General features: G+C 51.4%; 2 protein-coding genes across 2 annotated transcripts; one reads left to right on the top strand and one right to left on the bottom strand.

The window, feature by feature from the left end:
* Nucleotides 1-84: 84 nt before the first annotated feature.
* LOC135899323 (nascent polypeptide-associated complex subunit alpha, muscle-specific form-like) lies at nt 85-2,441 on the bottom strand. The gene has a single exon (XM_065428557.2). The coding sequence runs from the start codon at nt 2,439-2,441 to the stop codon at nt 216-218; it is 2,226 nt and encodes a 741-aa protein (XP_065284629.1). The 3' UTR covers nt 85-215.
* Nucleotides 2,442-2,946: 505 nt separating this feature from the next.
* LOC135899322 (alpha-(1,3)-fucosyltransferase C-like) lies at nt 2,947-3,705 on the top strand. The gene has a single exon (XM_065428556.1). The coding sequence runs from the start codon at nt 2,947-2,949 to the stop codon at nt 3,703-3,705; it is 759 nt and encodes a 252-aa protein (XP_065284628.1).
* Nucleotides 3,706-22,101: the final 18,396 nt, after the last annotated feature.

Raw genomic sequence — 22,101 nt, 5'->3', positions numbered from 1 at the left:
AGGTACCGAAACGTTTACTCATTTTGGTAGGTGTTTCTTGATTTAACAACCGTTTCCCGCCCACATCCTTACACCTTCAGTTTCACTATGACAAGACGCAAAACCGTCCACCACGCTGGCGGCGCTGAAGGTGGGGAAGGATCCGACGAAGACACTCGAGGAGAACCTGGTGATGACGACGACGCACCGGAAAACTCCGACGACAATCAGGGCACTCAGGAAGCCTCCGACGACAATCGCGAAACCGAGGACGGTGCCCATGGCGGCTTGCCCGAGGACGGTGCCCGTGGCGGCTTGCCCGAGGACGGTGCCCGTGGCGGCTTGCCCGAGGGCGGTGCCCGTGGCGGCTTGCCCGAGGACGGCGCCCGTGGGGGCTTGCCCGAGGACGGCGCCCGTGGGGGCTTGCCCGAGGACGGCGCCCGTGGGGGCTTGCCCGAGGACGGCGCCCGTGGGGGCTTGCCCGAGGACGGCGCCCGTGGGGGCTTGCCCGAGGACGGCGCCCGTGGGGGCTTGCCCGAGGACGGCGCCCCTGGCGTCTTGCCCGAGGACGGCGCCCCTGGCGTCTTGCCCGAGCCCGAGGACGGCGCCCCTGGCGTCTTGCCCGAGCCCGGCGACGGAGCCGCTGGCGTCTTGCCCGAGCCCGGCGACGGAGCCGCTGGCGTCTTGCCCGAGCCCGGCGACGGAGCCGCTGGCGTCTTGCCCGAGCCCGGCGACGGAGCCGCTGGCGTCTTGCCCGAGCCCGGCGACGGAGCCGCTGGCGTCTTGCCCGAGCCCGGCGACGGAGCCGCTGGCGTCTTGCCCGAGCCCGGCGACGGAGCCGCTGGCGTCTTGCCCGAGCCCGGCGACGGCGCAGCTGGCGTCTTGCCCGAGCCCGGCGACGGCGCAGCTGGCGTCTTGCCCGAGCCCGGCGACGGCGCAGCTGGCGTCTTGCCCGAGCCCGGCGACGGCGCAGCTGGCGTCTTGCCCGAGCCCGGCGACGGCGCAGCTGGCGTCTTGCCCGAGCCCGGCGACGGCGCAGCTGGCGTCTTGCCCGAGCCCGGCGACGGCGCAGCTGGCGTCTTGCCCGAGCCCGGCGACGGAGCCGCTGGCGTCTTGCCCGAGCCCGGCGACGGAGCCGCTGGCGTCTTGCCCGAGCCCGGCGACGGAGCCGCTGGCGTCTTGCCCGAGCCCGGCGACGGAGCCGCTGGCGTCTTGCCCGAGCCCGGCGACGGAGCCGCTGGCGTCTTGCCCGAGCCCGGCGACGGAGCCGCTGGCGTCTTGCCCGAGCGCGGCGACGGAGCCGCTGGCGTCTTGCCCCAGCCCGGCGACGGAGCCGCTGGCGTCTTGCCCGAGCCCGGCGACGGAGCCGCTGGCGACGGAGCCGCTGGCGTCTTGCCCGAGCCCGGCGACGGAGCCGCTGGCGTCTTGCCCGAGCCCGGCGACGGAGCCGCTGGCGTCTTGCCCGAGCCCGGCGACGGAGCCGCTGGCGTCTTGCCCGAGCCCGGCGACGGAGCCGCTGGCGACGGAGCCGCTGGCGTCTTGCCCGAGCCCGGCGACGGAGCCGCTGGCGTCTTGCCCGGCGACGGCGCCCCTGGCGTCTTGCCCGAGCCCGGCGACGGCGCCCCTGGCGTCTTGCCCGAGCCCGGCGACGGAGCCGCTGGCGTCTTGCCCGAGCCCGGCGACGGAGCCGCTGGCGTCTTGCCCGAGCCCGGCGACGGAGCCGCTGGCGTCTTGACCGAGCCCGGCGACGGCGCCGCTGGCGTCTTGACCGAGCCCGGCGACGGCGCCGCTGGCGTCTTGACCGAGCCCGGCGACGGCGCCGCTGGCGTCTTGCCCGAGCCCGGCGACGGCGCCGCTGGCGTCTTGCCCGGCGACGGCGCCGCTGGCGTCTTGCCCGGCGACGGCGCCGCTGGCGCCTTGCCCGAGCCCGGCGACGGCGCCGCTGGCGCCTTGCCCGAGCCCGGCGACGGAGCCGCTGGCGTCTTGCCCGAGCCCGGCGACGGAGCCGCTGGCGTCTTGCCCGAGCCCGGCGACGGAGCCGCTGGCGACGGAGCCGCTGGCGTCTTGCCCGAGCCCGGCGACGGAGCCGCTGGCGACGGAGCCGCTGGCGTCTTGCCCGAGCCCGGCGACGGAGCCGCTGGCGTCTTGCCCGAGCCCGGCGACGGCGCCCCTGGCGTCTTGCCCGAGCCCGGCGACGGCGCCCCTGGCGTCTTGCCCGAGCCCGGCGACGGCGCCGCTGGCGTCTTGCCCGAGCCCGGCGACGGCGCCGCTGGCGTCTTGCCCGAGCCCGGCGACGGAGCCGCTGGCGTCTTGCCCGAGCCCGGCGACGGAGCCGCTGGCGTCTTGCCCGAGCCCGGCGACGGCGCCGCTGGCGCCTTGCCCGAGCCCGGCGACGGAGCCGCTGGCGCCTTGCCCGAGCCCGGCGACGGAGCCCCTGGCGGCGTGTTGCCCTTCCGAGGCATAGGTGTAATCGGACAGCACATTACGAGGAAACGGTACATATACGGATTTTGTATTCTAACAGCCGTGCTCCTTGCTGCGGTATTGCCACGGAGTGATATTTCCTGTACACAAAATGCTGCTGGCAATGCGATTATGTCTGCATGTCCGACAACGAGGACTCCGCTACCGTCATATCCACTGCCATGGCGAAAGCGTAAATATGGCGACAGGCTTCCTCGCATACTGCTGTGGAACCGAACCGGACTTGGTAGGTGGTGGACCGCCGGAGATGCCGTGTGTCCTATCGGAAGGAACCGTTCCGTCCTGTGTGAAGTCACCGAAGACCAGCACGAGCTGAGTTCAAGCGACGCTGTTGTGTTTATCGCTGACCACTTGAAATACTTGGACCTGCCTACACTACGCACCAACTTTCAGCCCTGGGTTTTTTGGGTCAAGCATCCCCGACCTCCACAGGAAGAGCGCGCGACGCGCAGTGGCTCACTTTTGCGGCGTTTTGCAACCGACATGTTCACCTGGACCATGGCCTACAGGGACGATGCGGACATTGTCGTGCCTTACAAGATATGGCGCTGTGGCTCAGCTACGGACAAGCCGCTGGCCAAGACCATCGAGCCACTGACATCTGGGGAGAGAAAAGACGCCGCTTGGGTCCTCGGCAGCTGTGAACAGTACCGCTTCGAGAACCAAATACTGGCCCTCGGTACAGTCGACGACCCAGTTGGCTTCAGATCGGTCGATGCCGACACAAGCACGGGGGACACTGTTAGCATACGCCTGTTTCCTGATTGCGGAGCGAACGAATGCTCGTCGCGAGGCGAGTGCATACAGCATATCGCTCATAACTACCATTTCATAATCGTCTCTTTGAAACCCGAGTGTTTCCAAAGTGCCTACGAACTCATCTACGACGCGTTCGAATACAGCGTAGTTCCCGTCGTGTTGGCGCCAGCGAATTTCAAACTGAACGTTCCCGACCACTCGGTGGTCAGCTCGGCTGACTTTCCAGAGCCAGGCGAACTTGCTGCACATTTGCGGGATCTCCGGAGCGACCGCGCTATGTACGAAAGCTATTTTGCCTGGAAGCAAAACTGCACCTTGACGCCGCCCGAAAACGAAATGTGCCCGTTGTGTCGGGTGTTGTGGGAAACGCCCGCTGATCACCTCAATGTTCATCCCGGCGTCATCGAGTGGTGGGAGCGACGCCTCGTTTGCCAGCGTGAGTCTTTGCATGGACTTGACTCCGCGTTTGTATTGGAGCGTTGAATGATCTCTTGCTGTGAGCCACTCGCCGAGGCACTAGACTTTGTGGTGCAATCTCGTTAGGAACACTTTTCTGCTACGCCACATTCTACTGTCTTAGCAAAATCCCATATAAAGGTTAAGTGGAATGCTAATTCCTTTAATGGCTCTGTATTTTATGAATTACATGTGTCCGTGTTTTCTTGCATTCTGCTTGAAATACGCCGTTGCACTGTTTGTCGTTTCCAGTTTTGGACCAATAAAAGTTGTTTTATGCCGCGATGTTCATTTCTTATTTCGTTCCTCGGACTAGTAAGTAGGACAGTAACTCGCTTGCTGATGTGCATGCGATGAGTTACCTTGCAGCCCGCACCACCTATGCTGGCTTCTAGGAGAGAGAAATAACTTCATGAAGTCGCCTGCAGAACGACACCGTGGCTTCTTGGGAAAATTCTTCATGCTCGTCGATTACATTGTGGCATTTTTTTGTTTATTTTTTTGTTTATTTTTTCCGCAATTGTTTATTCGAGCTTTCCTTTACCCTGCAATGACTTCCAGTTTTGGGGCCTTTTAAGCGTTATTCGACGCTTCACTTCCGCCGCGTCCCAAAATCACTCGTGCTATAGGCGCAGAAAGTATCTTTCTTTATATAGTCAAAATTTACAGTAACCGAATGATCTTTGGCCCTTCCCATTTACTGTTACATACGTGCGTACATACCGATGCTGGAGTCTGCCATTGCGGGGCGCTCTTTCGGATATATCTGTCACTCCTGTCAGTTGCACAAGGCAGCGTAATAGGAAGGGCATCTTCGTCAGACAAGTAGCACATACGGCCAATATACAAATTAGCAAAAATGTAACGAGTATACGCAATATAAGACCTGCGTTAAGCCATATCAGTATAGTAAACATTCTGCATTATTGAAAGGCAAGAATGGTTAGAAAAGTATAGGACTAATTGCTAAGAAGGAAGTAAATATATGCGGAGCGCAAACATTAGAGTTCAGTGAAAGTGCATTTGGAAGAAAACTCAAGTGACAAGCCACATCTAAATAGCGTGAATTATTAAGTACAAACTTCAATACAGCAGTCGTGAGAACACCACAAATTTGGCTAACGCTGTACTGACAAAAATAACGAAGTTGCTATTTACTAATGCGACAAATTAAAAATAAACGCTAAACAAGTGGTATAAAACGTTGTACTGTCGGATTGCAGTTTGTAGTTTCGCCTAACCCCCGTATGCAGAAATGCAACTTAAGTCGAAGCACATGCTTGACTTGATCCGAGTGACGCCTGGCGTTAACGTGCCCAAAGACGCTCACTGCGTTTCCTTCGGCGCGTTCCCGATAGGCGTCCCTCGGATCAAGTCAAGCATGGGCTTCAACTTAAGTTGCATTTCTGCATACGGAGGTAAGTTATTCTAATCGCAGATTGTCATTTGAGGGAAAAAAGCTCAAAGCAGCTCGCATAGCGTGGTAATTCAGTTAGAGGTTATTTAAGGCGTGTTGGTCTAATTTGAAATATTTAAGTATGCTGAAGTGCTTGTTGCATTTATTATGAATGCGTTGATACAGAAAACAGAAGCGCGCTACCTTGGTTCTACTTTGCAGCTTAGGAATTCCAGCCTAGTATGATAATTCTGTGGGGATATTAATTAGTCTGTGTTTGTTATACAGGGTTTCCCAGCTATCATGCGCTGACATTAAAAGAAATGTTTATTATACGGGGGAAAAAAAGCAAGTGCCCGTTTTCTTCACTCTTGTTCAGAAACCGCCAGTAATGTTTTGTCTCTGACATCCCAATACTGAATTAAAAACTATACAGATTTATAATTATCGTTCCAATTATCAAGATATCAATGAGGTGGCTGCAGAGAATCGAAAGGCACGTCAAAATCGGCTGTGTCCAGCGAGGTACACATCGTGCGTTCATTTTTTCCGGCACACAAAGAAAGCCCGCAAAATGTGAAAAATACCATGTGACTGCACACACATAGGGACGGGATAGCAACACCATAATAGTCTGTGAGAATGAAAGCCATTCATCTGTTACTAGGCCTAGCGGCGGTGATAATAGTACGTTTTCTTCCCACGACGTGCGCGAACGGACTCTATTTTTAAACACTCCGCGATTTCCTTCGGGGCATGATGCACACAAAATGGCCCCGATTTGCTTTTGGTAAAACCGCCGTGGTTTCTCAGTGGCTATGGTGTTACGCTGCTGAGCACGAGGTCGCGGGATCGAATCCCGGCCACGGCGGCCGCATTTCGATGGGGGCGAAATGCGAAAACACCCGTGTACTTAGATTTAGGTGCACGTTAAAGAACCCCAGGTGGTCGAAATTTCCGGAGTCCTCCACTACGGCGTGCCTCATAATCAGAAAGTGGTTTTGGCACGTAAAACCCCACAACTTAACTTGCTTTTGGTAAGTAACGCAAACTTGACGACTTGCCGAAACAACTCAAATGTAAGTGACCAACATAACGTTATCGATAAAGCCCCACAGTATTCCTTTTCAGTAAAAATCAAGCAGCAAGCTAAACACCACCTCATCAAGAACGCGCACTTCTGTTGTCTGCTGCGTACATTCCGTCCTCTGCTACATTAGCCAGATTGTGCGTCTGCGAGAAATGGAATGAGTCTTTGTGTATCGGCACCAACACGCTTGCTTTCTACCTTGAGACAGCATAAGCGACCGACCAGTGGTGAACGCACGTTCCACTCCGCGTTATCGCTATCTCCTGAAACGCGAGTGACAGCCCGATTCAGGGGTTCCATAGGGCTCTATTCTCGACGCGCATGACGGCTGCATGGCCGCCATTTTTTAGTTACACGTACGTAGAGGCTTTGCGTACGTAGAGCTTCTACGTGTCAGCAGTGCGCATGCGTAAAACGTAGCGGCCGCGCGCTGGTCTCACGGACGTACGTGAGATTCATTTCTTTGCGTGCGTTTCTTGCGCACGTAGACAGCTTCGCGCGAGAGTTCCGCAAGATCACGAACAAGCGATAGCGGGCCGCGCGTGCGCAGACGGCTCGCATCGAAACACGGCGGCAGGATTCAATTGGCTACCGCCGTGTTCACATTTCCCGATAGATGGAGTAACGGGGTCCCTTTTGGCGTGCGTCGCGAACGTGTAGCTAAAAGCGTTTCAGATGGCGTGCACGTAAGGTACGTAGGCTTTTCACGTTTGCGTACGTGAAGCCTCTACGTACGTGTAACTAAAACTGTCTAATGAATCTCACGTACGTCCGTGAGACCAGCGCGTGGCCGCTACGTTTTGCGCATGCGCACTGCTGACACGTAGAAGCTCTACGTACGCAAAGCCTCTACGTACGTGTAACTAAAACTGTCTATTATCCGCCATGTTAACTTTCTCATTGGCTGTCGAGAGTTCACGTGTTTTAACATTTGTGCCGGGAAGCGGAGGTTTTTGCGTTTTCATCAACATGACGAACCGTAGCGTGGAGATGCAAATTTTTTCGACTAATACGTTTGTTAAATTTTTCCGGTCCTTGGCAGCTGTACTGCGACGTTAGCGCGTCAAAAAAAAAAGAGAGCGGTAGCGTACAGAAGCCAGAGCAATGCATCTGCAATTTCTCGAATATGTGGTGGCGGTCCAAGGTAGCCGCCATATCGGCTTGCTGACTGGCTGAAGGAATATGCTGTGGAGAGCATCACAGGAAGGGCCGCTTCGTAAACGTCGATTTGACGTTGCGTGACATTGCGCTGGGCCGGCATTGCAGAGATTCTCCGCCATAATTTGTGGTGCGACGAGCCACGCGAATTATGCTAATGAGCAGCCATATGCAACGGTGGCCGAGTAGCATGCGTATCGCCGCATTTTCCCCGTCATTTGGGGTAATGAAAATCTTTTGTTCATAACGCGTGCTCATAATATTTGCATCGCTCTCGGGTACTATTCGCATTTGTGTTTTGGGCCATCATTTTTTAAAAGAACGCGTTTACCTGAAATGATATTGGTTGAACATTTGAAACAGTCTGCGACGTTTTCCACTTTTCACTGCTGCGTCTGTGTTGTAATCAAGACATAACTTTTCGCATCTTCAGAAGTTATGACAACGGCGGCTTACCAATTTATAAAAAGAAATGTACGCAAGGCGACGCCTCGAAGTTTTCTCACGTTTATCCTCACGCGGTGCAGGTAAGCTGCGAAGTGAACAAGAGATCGCAGCGCCGGCGCTTGCGTCGCGCAAGCGGATACCTCTGGCGCGCGCAACGCTATCGGCGATATTCGGCAATTTCTCAGCCAGCCGAGTCGTGCTGAATCACTTGCGTTCCGCGTAATAGCGATAACGTGGCCTAGAACATGCGCTCATCACCACTGGTAGGTCGCGTATGTTGTCTCAAGGTAGAAAACAAGCGCGCTGGCGCCAACGTACGATGACTCATTCCGTTTCTCGGGGACACGCATCCTAGCTAATGAAGCAGACGATGGCTTGTACGCAGCAGAAAGCGGAAGCGAGAAGCGTTTTCGACGGGAAAATCGTACGCTTCGAACTATATGTGCTTTATTTTGAAGTATTGTTTCTTTATTTCTTTGAAGTATTTTCAATCATGCATACTTACACTACGTTTTGTACTTGTATATATTTTATGAAAATTGTCTTTCACCATTCTTAAGTGATGTATAAAATATCCATCAAAACGTGTGTGTCTGTGTGTGTGTGCGTGTATGCTGATAATATTTGTATATATCTGTAATCTGTATCTGTATCTGTAATATCTGTATAATATCTGCATATGATAATATCTGTATATGATATCTGTATATGTATATTGTATGAGCTGACGTTGCCTATGTAAACAAGGGGGGTGGAAACTTGTCAAGCTGCTGTTCAGCAGCTTTTTCTTCCATCTCCCCATGTTTCGAGCAAACGTGAAATAAATCGTATTCGTATTCCTATTTTATGCTGAGGAGGGAAACTTTTGATTTATCAAGAACGTTAGGTTCAGTGCCTTCATTTCAGTTTCTTAGGCAAAACGTCAAGTTCACATCACGTTACGAAAGCAAAACGGGGCCATCGGCGCCATTTTGTACACGTCGCGCCTATATCACGCGTGGGGAAAAAATGGCGGAATGTCCAGAATGTCCAGCTGACCAGAATGTCCAGCTGGCTTATAAGCGGTCGAACATCATCGATAGCGACGCCTGCGCTACAAATGGTCGCTTACACAACGCAAGCGCCGCCATCTGTCGTTAACTTCGCTGCTTATTCGCACCACGTGATGGTAAGCGATACTTCAAGGCACCGCCTTCTGTAAATGCTATTCATAATTAAAGAAAAACTCTATTGTCATAGCTTCTGACAATGTGAAAAGTCATTAATCTTGATTACGATACGAATGCAGCAGTGGAAAGTCCCAGAAGTCGCCAGAACGTTTTCAATGTTCAACCAATATTATTTGAAATAATGTCTATTTTTTTAAAAGAAATAATGCCTAAATGACGAAATTCGGCCTGCCGTCGCGCTCGCATGGCCTTGGCCTTCCTTCGGCGACGTTGCTCAGCACCACTTTCCATACCGCTCGTTGGCGGCACTGCTTCCATTTTAAACTGCACTCAAAGACACGCGCCTTCACAACACTTGTTTGAACCTGTCAAACGGTGGTCACATACCACAGGCAATCTGTCAGTCCGATGCACCACGCGAAAGCGTGATTCCCTCCTCTCGCGTGGCGATCTGCCAGCTTTGAGCAACGAAGCACCGAAGCATGACCGAAGCACGACCTCACGCGCCACCTGTATTCGTATTGGCTTCTAAGCTGTGACGTCAAACAACCCTCTCCCTCCTTTGTTACTTTTCTTGATTTGCAACGTCACACACTCTCATCCTCCTCTCTATCTAACGCATTAAAAAAATTCACGGGTCCGAAACGACGGCAAGAATACGGCGAGCACATGCCTTTCGGCTGCCATTGCATATGGCCGCTCGTTAGCACATTTCCCGTGGCTTATCCGTTCGCTAGTCGCAACCACAAATTATGGCTGAAGATATTTGCAACCGCGACTCATCGCAACGACACGCAAAGACAAATTGAAGCTTATAAGAGGGCGCTTCATATATGACGCTATCCACTTCGTATTCCTTAAGCCATTCAACATGCTGGCGTGGCAAATATCTCAGAACGCCAACGCATATTCACGAAGTTGAACATACCTTGCGAAAAAGAAGACGATGTGTGCGACCACCGGACGTGAGCTCCTCAGGGGCCTCCATTTCGTCTTCATTTGTGAGTTTCCTCGCTTGACCTCAGCACTCAGTAACCAAAATTCGGTCGACGGCTTCCCGCCTCACCAGTCGGGAGGACATTTTGGCCTCCAAGCCGTACCAGCGGCTATCACGGCAACCGAAGGAGTTGGCAAAGAATGGACCCCGTTCCTCCCAGCGCTTGCCTGACGCAAGTGGAGAAATTAATGCTACTGCAGAGCAACAAGCGTCCGCTGTGCAGCCGGCTGGCATTGACCATTTCAACCCAAGTGCGACAACGGTTGCTAACCTCGAGACGAACTCTCCCAAGAGGGCACCTAGTGACGATCGTGAGCCGTACAGCGATGCCACAATAGTTGAAGCCGCCGACATGGAAGCGGAAGACAGATCGTTCACCACGGTGACGTACAAGAAATCACGCCAAGCAGGAATACCAGCGATTTTCAAGCTCACTGACCCGGAAGTGACGTTTTGGAAATTGAATCCAAACAAGTTGGCCAGCGAGATTATAACCATGGCAAGAGAGAAGGTACAATCATTTCGTGCAACGAGGGAAGGTAATTTTTCCGTGAATATGCCTTCTGTCGCTGCCTCTACGAGACTACTTGAGTTAACTCATGTTGCGGGCCTTGCAGTTGGACCATACGTACCACCATCGTACACGAAAAATGTAGGAAAAATAAGACACGTTCCAATTCAATACGCTGACGACCAACTGTTTCAATATTTACAAGATAGCGGCGTCATTTACGTTAAAAGGCAGACCAGATGGCTCCGGCGAGAAGATGGAGCAATGGAATCGCATGCACTTGGGGGCGTCATCCTACAATTATTGCCTGACAAACCATCGCCAACACACGTACTACTTGGATTCACGAGTCATCCAGTCGAAGAATATTTAGAACCTGCAACTCGGTGCTACAATTGCCAGCAATTTGGCCACGTTGCTAAGTCCGGCCATGGCCAATTGCGATGCAAGATCTGCGCTGGAGCGCAGATCTTGCATCGTGCCAGTGGCGCACTTGGGTGCAAGTGCGCCAACTGCAACGGAGACCACACAGCTTCATACGCTGGATGTCCCAAGCATCAAGTGGCTTCATTACTCAGACGACAAGAAACATGGTCGGACCCCGAAGCAAGGCTCGCCTTCTCCGAACTTAGATGCTGTCAACCCAGTGAAAGCAGCTCCTCCGTTACAATCAGCAGAGCGTAAGAAAACGTATGCGATGATGGCTAATGGTTTACAGGAGATTAAAGGCAAACTAAGCAGGAAAGACGTCGCCTAAGCAGGAAACTAAGGAAAACTAAGCAGGAAAGTTCGTTGCCTATAAAGTTCAGTTTAAAAAGCTGCTAGTGACCATTGTTTGCGTTTATATGCAACCAGCATTGCGCATTACTCAGTCAACTGTCATGCAGTTCTTTCGAAGGATTCAAGAACCAGTCCTATTATGCGGGGACTTCAAATGCTCATAACGTTACCTGGGGCAGTAGCCACACTGATTATAGGCAGGTCTTTAGAAAAAGCTATAGACGCGTGCGGCCTTGTTGAGCTTAATGGTGGATCGATTACATTTTTAAGACGTTACAATTACGCTAGTTTTCTTGATTTAACTATAGCCTCCCCTGACTTTACGCGCAGTATTAGACGGTGCACAGATTATGAGACACGGGGTAGAGACCCCGTGTCTCATAATTCTCATAGTGCATCATACCCCTCATGCATCCGGCAAGATCTCCCAGAGTAACTAAACTTACTAATTGGCAACTATTTCGAGAATATCATTCTGCGGTACTGAACCAACTAAATGACCTCGACACGTTCATGTCTTCGGTACTTAGTAATTACTCCAGGACTACGCGATACAGAACTGTTCCGGAAGGACAATACAGTGTCGACGCAGACTATGAACGACTCCGAGCAGTTAGACGGAGAGCAGAGCGTCGGTTTCGTCGTTACGGACGGCTTGAAGATTATCAAGAAAGTCAAGCTGTACACCGAAAATCTAACCGGGACATGCAAAAACTGGTACATCAATGGTGGCGTGAGTTCTGTACATCGCTTACCCCCTTCCCTCCCTTACCGAAAATCTGGAGGCCTTGCTACAGCTCTTGGCTTATCTGAACGCGAAATTGCTAACACATTCTGCGCAACACTAGTACATTTCGCACAGCCTGTATCAATTCAAGATCAATCTATCTTTTCGGTGCAGCAACAGATTGAAGATGCTTGCAATTTACCTCATACCCAGTTGGATATTTTCTCTCTAAAAGAACTGCAGCACGCTCTCTCGAAGACACGCCAAAGAACAGCGAATGGTCCTGACAACATCTCTTATTGCACCTTGAAAAACTTTGGCCCAACAGGCATGTCCACTCTCCTAAACGTCTTCAACAAGATGTGGGAGGAAGCACATGTTCCTGTGAGTTGGAGGATCGCTAACGTAGTCCCATTGCTAAAACCTGGCGAAACGCAACTGGCTCTTGACTCTTTCCTTCCTTTTAGTTTAACCAGCTGCGTTTCAAAGGTGATAGAAAAAATGATCGACATTAGATTGCAATGGTGGACAGAATCCAGCAGTTGTCTACCAGCTCAAATGGCTGGTTTCAGAAAACGTAGATCTACAATGGACCGCATCTATGACTTGGTAACGTTTGTTGACCACGAGATTAGCTGTGGGAAAATTGCCGTTGCTGTGTTTATTGATATTAAGAAGGCCTTTGAGTCGGTCAATCACCTCCCCCCCCCCCCCCATGTTCTGCTTGAACTCTCAACTCTCGGAGTGCATGGACGTGTTCTCAAATGGATCGTTAACTTCTTGAAAGACAAAAAGATATATATAAATACTAATGGGGGACAAATCGATTCATACACCATAAACAAAGGAGTTCCGCAACGAAGAGTATTAAGTCCACTTCTCTTCAATGCCGCAATAGTAGGTTTACCAGCAGTACTTCCAGCAGACATAAACATATCTATGTATATGCTGATGACATTTGCATATGGGCACCGATCAAGTGTCTAGAAGTTTTCAAGCATCGGCTGCAGGGAGCTTTGAACGCATTAGGTGATTATTTAAGAGAACGAGGCATGCAGATGTCTTATGCCAAATCAGCGGGTTTGCCTTTCACAAGAAAAAAAGGTTACAAATTTTGGTCTTTCAACAGAGGGCCATGAGATCGAGCTGGTCCGGAAACATCGTTTTCTCGGCGTGATTTTAGACCACCAGCTTCGATGGACTCATCATTTGACCGCCCTGGAGGACTAAATTAGTTGTGTGATAAATGTTCTCCACAGAATCGCAGGCACGAAGTGGGGTGGAACAACTGCATCCGTGCTTTACGTCCACTCAGCGCTTGTCCATCAGAGAATTGCTTACTCCGCCTCTGTATTGCACGAATTATCTGCGACATCCCTCCACCAGCTACAGCTGTTGCGGGCTCAGAGTTTACGAGTGTGCCCAAGAATCCCGCAGGCTACATCCAGACACTTCACGATTGCAGAAGCGCGGGAACCACATTTCACCGTAATTCGCAATCTGGAAACATGTGCGCAAACAGACAGGGACAAAGAAGAGGAGCAACACAAGGACGAGCGCTTGCTCCTCTTCTTTGTCCCTGTCTGTCTACGCACAAAAAGTTTTTAAATAATGAATCTGTTCCAACTGGAAACATGCCAACATCTCTTCAGAATTTCTACCCAGCATTCTGCGCACCCACTTATCTCTCTGATAGGGAACCGTCCGGATGCACAGATATATACATGCCATGTTTCAGGAGCATAAATCACGACTTACACGATCAGTTTTTTGGCACCCAGACCTCTGCTACCCACCATGGCTTCTGCGCGCGCCGAATATAGAAACGCCAATGGAAGGGCTTAAAAATAAAAGGGAGGTTTCCACATTAGCAGTGAAAAAATTAGCGTTACATCAGCTGTTTGACAAGTACCAGGAATCTATTCACGTCTACACGGGCGGTTCTGTAATCAAAGAAAGAAAGAACTGCAGCTTATGTTATACCATCCTTACAGCTAGAATACGCTTGTTGACTAGGGCGCATGTCGTCACCAACATGAGCGGAATTGGGGCAATTCTCCAAGACACTTACTTTATCAAAAAATATAAGACACCAACTAAGTGGGTAATTTGCACGGACTCCTTATCGGCTTTAGCATGTCTTAAAGATATTGATGACAGCCAACCACACGCACGAATAACATACGCAGTACTGATGAGCAAAACGTGAACAAGGTGAATGCAGGAGCCAACGTTTCGACAAGTGGACTTGTCTTCTTCAAGGCGACATATGCTTTCCTCGCCTCAGTATATATAGGTGGGGTTCTTCTAAAGGGGAAAGGGTGTGAGGCGGGAGGACGCGGAAACGAGGGAAAATTTGTTAGCGTGTCGAAACGCTGTGTACAAGGTCAAAGCCAGCCCCCCAACCCCGGTCTGTCAACACACGCGCGTTCGCCGGCGTGTCAAAGGCGTCTGACACGCCGGCTGACAAAAAAAAAGAAAGAAAGGAAAGGAAAGGGGAGAAAAAAAAGAAAGGGGGTGGGTGGGGGGATACGCCAAGAAATCAAAGTAAGTGTTGTTGCCTATAGCTTGAAGTTTAGCATAGCGAATAGATTCTAAAGCTCCCTTTGAAACGTTTATGCCTATTGGTTGCAATGTCTTGAACTTATGGATAAGGTATGATTCTCTGTATTTTCTTTCTCGTTCAGAACGGAAATTTGACTGTAAGTTGTAGAGTTTAAGTTCATCAAAGTTATGACCTGGTTGGTTGAAATGCTCGGCGACGGCTTTGGGAAGCTTTTTAGCTGTGTCAGCGCGATGCCATTTAATCTGACGTTCATTGATTGTCCTGTTTCACCGATATATTGTTTCTTACAGAAGGAACATTCAAGCATATAAATCACATCCGAACTTGTGCAAGTGAAGCTAGATTTGACTTCATGTGTATAACTATTTGCGGTGCTTTTAATTTTAATGATGTCACTTTGAAGGTGCCTGCAGGTTTTGCACCTAGGGCGACAACATGCTTTTATTACGGGGGAATGCTGCTGGCTGACTTTTGCGTGCACTAACATGTCTAAAGTTCTTGTTTCGGCGATAGGTAACCCTGGGTACATCCGGGAACGCTTTTCGCAGATGCTCGTTACTTGATAATATTGGGTGGTATTTTCTTAGGATGTTCTTTCTGTTTGGGAGTGCATTAGAATATTTTGTTATAAAGGCCGGCGGTCTGTTAGATTCTAATGTGGGCTGTCTCTTCGCCAATTCCAACTGTCTCTCCAATCTTGACGCGGCATCATAAGCTCTATCGCTAGCAACTTGGGGATAGTTCCTTTCTGCTAGCGTTGATTTAAGGTCTTTTAGGTGGTGGATATAATCGTGCTCTTCGCTGCAGATTCTTCTTATACGTTTCGCTTGTCCGACAAAAATTCCTTGCTTGCAATGTCGCGGGTGATGACTGTTGTACTCTAAATATTGCTGGCTATGTGTAGGCTTCCGGTAAAGTGTCGTTCTCAGTTTTCCGTTTTCTATGTAGACCGTCGTGTCCAGGAGAGTGGTGAGCAGTAAATTTAATACTCGGGTGAAAGCGATTGAAATGGCTAATTAAGTCGGTTAAGGCGCTTGTGCCGTGTTCCCATATTATAAATATGTCGTCAATGTAACGAAGATAGGTGTGGGGTTTTAAAGGGTAGGATTTCAGCAGGTCTGCTTCAAGCTGTCCCATGAAAATGTTCGCATACGTGGGAGCGAATGGCGTACCCATGCTAGTGTACCAATACGCAGTACTGAACACTTTAACTCAGGCTAATGAAAGGAAACATGAAGTGATTTTTCAGTGGGTCTCGGGACAATACTGGTATAGCAGGCAACGAATTAGCGGACCCGTTGGCAAAATTGTCCCATAAAGATGCAGAAATTCAACTCATCCCTTTATCACCAATGGACACGAAACGCATAATGAGAGTACGATGAGGATGTTCGCCCTTTACACCTCGAATGCCCCATATACGCGACGCAAACACGGCAGCTAGAACAATAGCTACACTCCATTGATCCTCACTGACCATTCTCACTCGCAAAATTGCTAGGCCCATGGCCATCGAAAATAGCACAGCGAAAAGCATTGAATGCACTTGAACATTTTTTATGAAGAAACAGGCATCCTTAACAAGTGCTCGATATTGCACTGAATAATCACACGATGCTACTATAACTTGCTTCTGTTATTTGTAATTATTAGTGCTTGTATATAACGTGTTGCATTTTTTTTATTCTGTGCGTGCATTATTTTAACACTATGTAATTCCTCATCTGTTTATATGCTCATCGCAGTCTACATCACAGCCGTTTGTGTTTGTGACTTTGTTTACAAGCTCATTATGGTGCAAGTTGCATTTGACTTTTATATTGTTATGTTCATAGGTGTATATGACTGTGCTGTAGAATTCTGACTGTATGAAGTTATTTCTTCTCATTTTCTTACATATATTTTATTTATATTGTTGTTTCCGCTATCAGAAAAGGTGTAGCCGTCACCATCATAAGGTGGCTACGTCTCTTTCTTTTATTTTCATTTCAATAAAAAAGAACATGCATTCCACGGACTTCTGCATACTACCCTTCACTTTCTATTTTAAGCGTTGACATCGCATTACAGCTACCAAGGACAAAAAAAATCTTTCGAAAATGTTTAGAGCTCCATGTTTAGAACTCCATCACCCGAGACTCGACACCCGACCTCGCCTTCGTGAGGAACGTCGAGGACGTGGGTTGGGAGAACACCGCCATGGAGTTCGGCAGCGACCACTACATTCTCGAGACCAACTTCAAGGTGTCTCGGAGTAGGGTCAGGGAATTCACGTTCATCGATTGGGACCATTTTCGCAAGATTCGTGAAGAACCCGGGAGAGCCAGGGCACCCGCCACTCTCGAAGAATGGTGTGAAGGCATCCGGAACGACGCTTCCGCGGCCACCAAGAAAGTGGAAACAGATCTCGACGTCGAGCGGATGGACAGCAGACTCGCCCACCTGATCGAGGCCAAAAGCGCCATGCTCCGCCGATGGAAGGGTCAAAGGCTCAATCGCAGACTCCGAAAGAAGATTTCGGAGCTCAACAAGGTCATCGATGACCACTGCAAGGCGCTATGCCAGCAGCAGTGGGACGAGCTCTGCGAATCCATCGACGGACAGATGCGCAACGGCAAATCCTGGGGTATGCTGAAGCACCTTCTCGATGAAAGCGGCTCGAAGTCAAATCAAAGGCATACGTTGGCCCGGGCCCTTCACGAAGCCACCAGGTCTAACACGGTCGATGAACTCGTCGCAAAACTCATACAGAAGTACCTGCCTGTCCGTCGCGACGGAGATCCGTCGACCCAACTCCCGGACTACCGAGGCCCTCCACGCCCCGAGCTGGATGAAGACTTCTCCATTGCCGAAGTCAGACAGGCCATCTTCGCGCTCAACCGCAAGTCTGCGCCGGGTCCGGACGGAGTCACCAACAGAATGTTGAGAAACCTCGACGCACGTCGATTGTCTTTCTGACCGACAAGATAAACGAGTCCTGGAAGAGCGGCATTGTACCTGCAGAATGGAAGACGGCCTGCACGGTGCTCATTTTCAAGCCCGGCAAGGCCCCGAACATCGAAAACTTGAGGCCGATTTATCTGACCTCCTGCGTCGGCAAAGTCATGGAGCGCGTCGTCCTCAACAGGCTTAACGGGTACCTCGAAGACAACGAGGTTTACACATACAACATGATCGGCTTCCGCGCCGGACTTTCAACGCAGGATGCCATGAAACTAATCAAGCATCAGATTGTGGATGGCCGTTCCAGAGACGTCAAGGCTCTGCTCGGTCTGGACCTCGAGAAGGCTTTCGACAACGTGCTCCACACCTTCATCGTCAAGACCATTTCAGACCTGGGTCTCGGTTCCAGATTCCACAACTACGTCAGCTCTTTTCTAACTGACAGGAAGGCCAAGCTTCACATTGGAGACTTCCGCTCCGAAGATGTGCCCCTCGGAGGGCGGGGCACTCCTCAGAGCGCCGTCATCTCCCCAACACTGTTTAACATCTGTATGATTGGTCTTTCCGAGAGGTTCGCGCGCCGTCGAGGGCGTCAAGCACACCATTTACGCCGATGACATATGATGACATATCACCATATGGTGCTCCCGCGGCTGCGAGGGCAGAGTCGAAGAAGCCATGCAGGAGGCGATCGACGTGATCGAGGAGTATCTACGCCCCACCGGACTTCGATGCTCCCCCGCCAAGTCGGAGCTCCTACTTTACAGAAAAGAGAAGGGAGGCAGACCCAAAGATTGGAAGCCAGTCTCTGAAAGCAGCATCAGACTTCGCACTTGTGACGGGGGGGGGGGGGGGGGGATGATACCCAGGGTGGACGTTATTCGGGTCCTGGGCATATTTGTCGAATTCAACGGCGGGAACGGAACTGCTCTCCGCAAGATCATCGCAAAGACGGACAACGCTTTCCGCCTCGTTCGCAGAATCGCAAACCGGCATCGAGGCATGGAGGAAAACAATCTTCTCAGGCTGATCAATGCCTTCGCACTCTGCCACCTCACGTACACGATTTCTATGCACAACTGGCTCAGAGCGGAGCGAGACAAGCTCAACGTTCTTATCCGCAAAATAGTCAAGCGGGCTCTCGGGCTACCCATCAGGACCCATACCGAGGATCTCTTGAAGCTGGGGGTACATAACACCGCCGAGGAGATTGCCGAAGCCCAAGAACGCGCGCAACTAAGTCGCCTAGCCACCACAGCGGCAGGTAAACGCATCCTCGAAGAGCTGGGTTACCACCCTGCGGAATTCTCCATGGTCAGTACCCCGATCCCTAGGTGCATTCGAGACAAGTTCGTAGTGGCCCCTGTGCCCCGAAACGTCCATCCCGTCCACAACGAGGGCAGACGTAAGGCCAGATCAAGCGACACGACATTAGCGCAAGCTTCGTCGACGCTGCGGAGTACAGTGACGGGAAGACCTTTGCCGTCGTTGTGGTCGACTCGAGCGGAAACATTTCCAATAGCGTCTCAATTCGCACTTCAGACTCCGGAGTCGCCGAGCAAGTCGTCATCACCCTCGCCCTGCTAGACGATCGTGGGTCCGAAATCTATAGTGATTCCAAAACGGCAGTTAGGGCTTTTCAGAAGGGTTGCATCGCCAAGGAAGCTGTTCGTCTTCTTAGCAGCTCGAGTCCACATGCTCTCACAAACCATTCAATCCACTGGTTTCCCGCTCACGTAGGATCGGTCGAGGGTGCTCCCCCGAATCTCAATGAGTCTGCCCACGAGGCTGCGCGTGACCTCACCGACCGCGCTTCCTCTAGGAGCACTGACTCCCCTCCTCTCTACGGTCACAGGGACGCTCCTGCTACTCACAGCGAGATTATTAAATATTTCTACATGTCCAGAACGGTCTTTCCACCCCCTCACCCCAAGTTGAATAGGGCGCAAGCCGTTTCGCTTAGGCTCCTACAGACCAGCACATTTCCGTGTCTGTCCGCTCTCCACGAGGCTTACCCCGACGTGTATCGCGACGACGCCTGCCCGTCCTGCGGCCAGACCTTCACTCTGCCTCACATGCTCTGGGAGTGCAGGTCGACATACCCCAAGTTCATCAAGGAGGAGTGGGACTCGCTTCTGCGTAGCCCCGCTCTAGAAAAGCAAATCCTGGCCGTTCGGCGTGCCCGCGACCGGGCCGGTGGGCTAGACCCGCCGGTCCCGACGTGGGACTAGCCGGGTGCGCGACGAGTTCGCGTCCTTGCCGGACCTACAAAAAAGTTTATTCACTCACTCACTCACTCACTCACTCACTCACTCACTCACTCACTCACTCACTCACTCACTCACTCACTCACTCACTCACTCACTCACTCACGTCACGTGTCGTCATTTTGATGAAAGCGGATTATTGCGTTTTGCAAAACTTCCCCCTTCCTGGCACAAATTTCAAAACACGTGACCTCTCGACAGCCAATCTCGGGAGTCAACATGCCGGATAATGGTGGCCGTGCAGCCATCGTGGGAGTCGAGAATAGAGCTTCAGCTCCCGGCCATTACTGCGTACCAACACCAAAGAAACGCCTGTATTGAACAGCTTGCTATCTCACCAAGGCTGTCTGATGGCGCTGCTTTTCAGTGAGCGCAGGTACGCAGTCACATGGTATGCTTCATATTTCGCAGGCTTTCTTTATTTGTGGAAAAAGTGAACACAGGATATGTGCATTTCCGGAAACGCCTCATATCTTTCGATTATCTACAGCAGCCTAATTGACATCTTCATAAGTTAATTACTTTTAATTAAATTACCGAATTATCAACAAGGCTCTAAAAACATGTGCTTATAGTCTTTTACTCATAGAATGAACCGTGTTTAACACGATAGCGTTATGGGCCCTGTGTCGTAGAGAATCCTGTGTCGGCGTCAGCGTCCGGCGCCGGCGTCCTCGTGAGCGAAAATTCGTGTATATATTTAGCTATATGTATATGCCACGCCTTCCATAGGGCGCGCGGAGAGCCTTTCCTCCTCTCTGGCTTGGGCGATCCGGCGCGGCGCTGCTTGAAAGTATTGCTGTCGCGTGCTGCAGAACGATTTCGAGATGTTTTAGATCTTACTTTGTGAACTTTACGCCGTGTTCGTTCATATAAGGTCGTCAGGGAAGCCCTTCGGTGCATTGGTAACTACTGTAGGCAGAAATATGTCTTGGGGGTGCAAAAATGTGACGCACAATCAGCCGCGGTGTACGCGCATTATATCAGTCGCGGTGCGTGTATACGTTGTTTACTATTTTGCTTATATCGATTTTAATTCAACAAAGAAAACCGGCCTCTCTGTATTACCAGCATTAAATGGTAAATCAGTTCACTGTCTGATCGATTGGCGTAGGGAGTAAAACATAAAACGTAAGAGCGCATGCTCGTGCACGGCCAACCTAAGGCAAGCACGAAACATCTGAGCGCCAGACGCTATCAAATATTTGTGATACACTGGCATCGTTCTCATGCATTTCAAGTCTAGTGTGCTTGAAATTACCATATATATGTCTACGCTAGCCTTGCTGCATGAGGCCCATGGCGCTGATCAACACAACGATCACTGCGGTTGGAGAGCCAGCACGATACATATATAAGCTGTGTGCTTCGGCATTGCCTTTTTGGCCTGTATACAGCCATAATATATGAGAGGGTTCGCATAAAAAGAATACGATGGCTATTTTTGAGCGCAAAATTTCCGCAATACGTGTGAGTGCGTCGCAGAAAGCTGAACGAACACAACCGAAAAAAAAATCGGTTATTCCTCTTTCTCTAAAAAGCAAGAGAAAACGGGCTAACGCCGCACAACGTTTATAAATATATAACCGCTGATGCCGTATGCTTGGACCATGCGCTATATAGAACAAAGATATCTCTAATCCAGCACCTACTACTGCTTAGGACACTGTTGTGCCATTACCACAAGCCCGGATTCCGAATCTGCAAGATGCAGAATCTATCCTGCGAGCGCCCTAATTCTCCCTTCACAAGGCAAGATGCTGAGCCGTCAGGCAGCGGTGTCCTGCGGGAGAAGCCTCGGCGAGCAGCGTGTTCGGACGTGTCGGCGTGTGCCAGACAGCCCGGCGCCGCACCTCCTTTTGCATGGGGGTCTCCGCGCGCGCGAACTTTGAACCGGGTGGCCAGCGCGGTCGCTGGTTGGACCCCTCGGACGACCGTCGTGTGCTGACTTTGTATTGGGCCGTTTGAGTGACAATGGTTCCTCGGGGATTATAAAAGCAGCGACGCGCTGCCTGAAAAACAGGATCCGCCGACCCACCGGGAGACAGTGTCGCTCCCGACTGGGGTGAGATGTGTCACGCGTTTTCGCCGGACGTCGTCGTGCGAGAACAGTCGCGTTTGTTGTGAGCACTCGGCCCCAGTGCCGACCCGTTCATGTCCTGTATGATAACCTGTATATAATGTATAAAGTCCCTTTTGTTATTCTCATCGACGCCAGGCTCGGAGTCTTCGCTACCAACGCTCTGTCACGAAACGGGTGACGAGCGCTACGGGACCACAAAGTCGTAACAGTGGCGGCACCGGTTGGAAGTTCGTAACAACACTCGCGCAGTTCGTAAATGGTCGCTTTGCTGGACAATCTTAATTCAGAC

The sequence above is a fragment of the Dermacentor albipictus genome, chromosome 1 (genome assembly GCF_038994185.2).
Source record: "Dermacentor albipictus isolate Rhodes 1998 colony chromosome 1, USDA_Dalb.pri_finalv2, whole genome shotgun sequence".
In the NCBI taxonomy this organism is placed as follows: Eukaryota; Metazoa; Arthropoda; class Arachnida; order Ixodida; family Ixodidae; genus Dermacentor; species Dermacentor albipictus.
The sequence above is the reverse complement of the archived record's forward strand: the minus strand, read 5'-3'. Positions and strand labels throughout refer to the sequence as shown.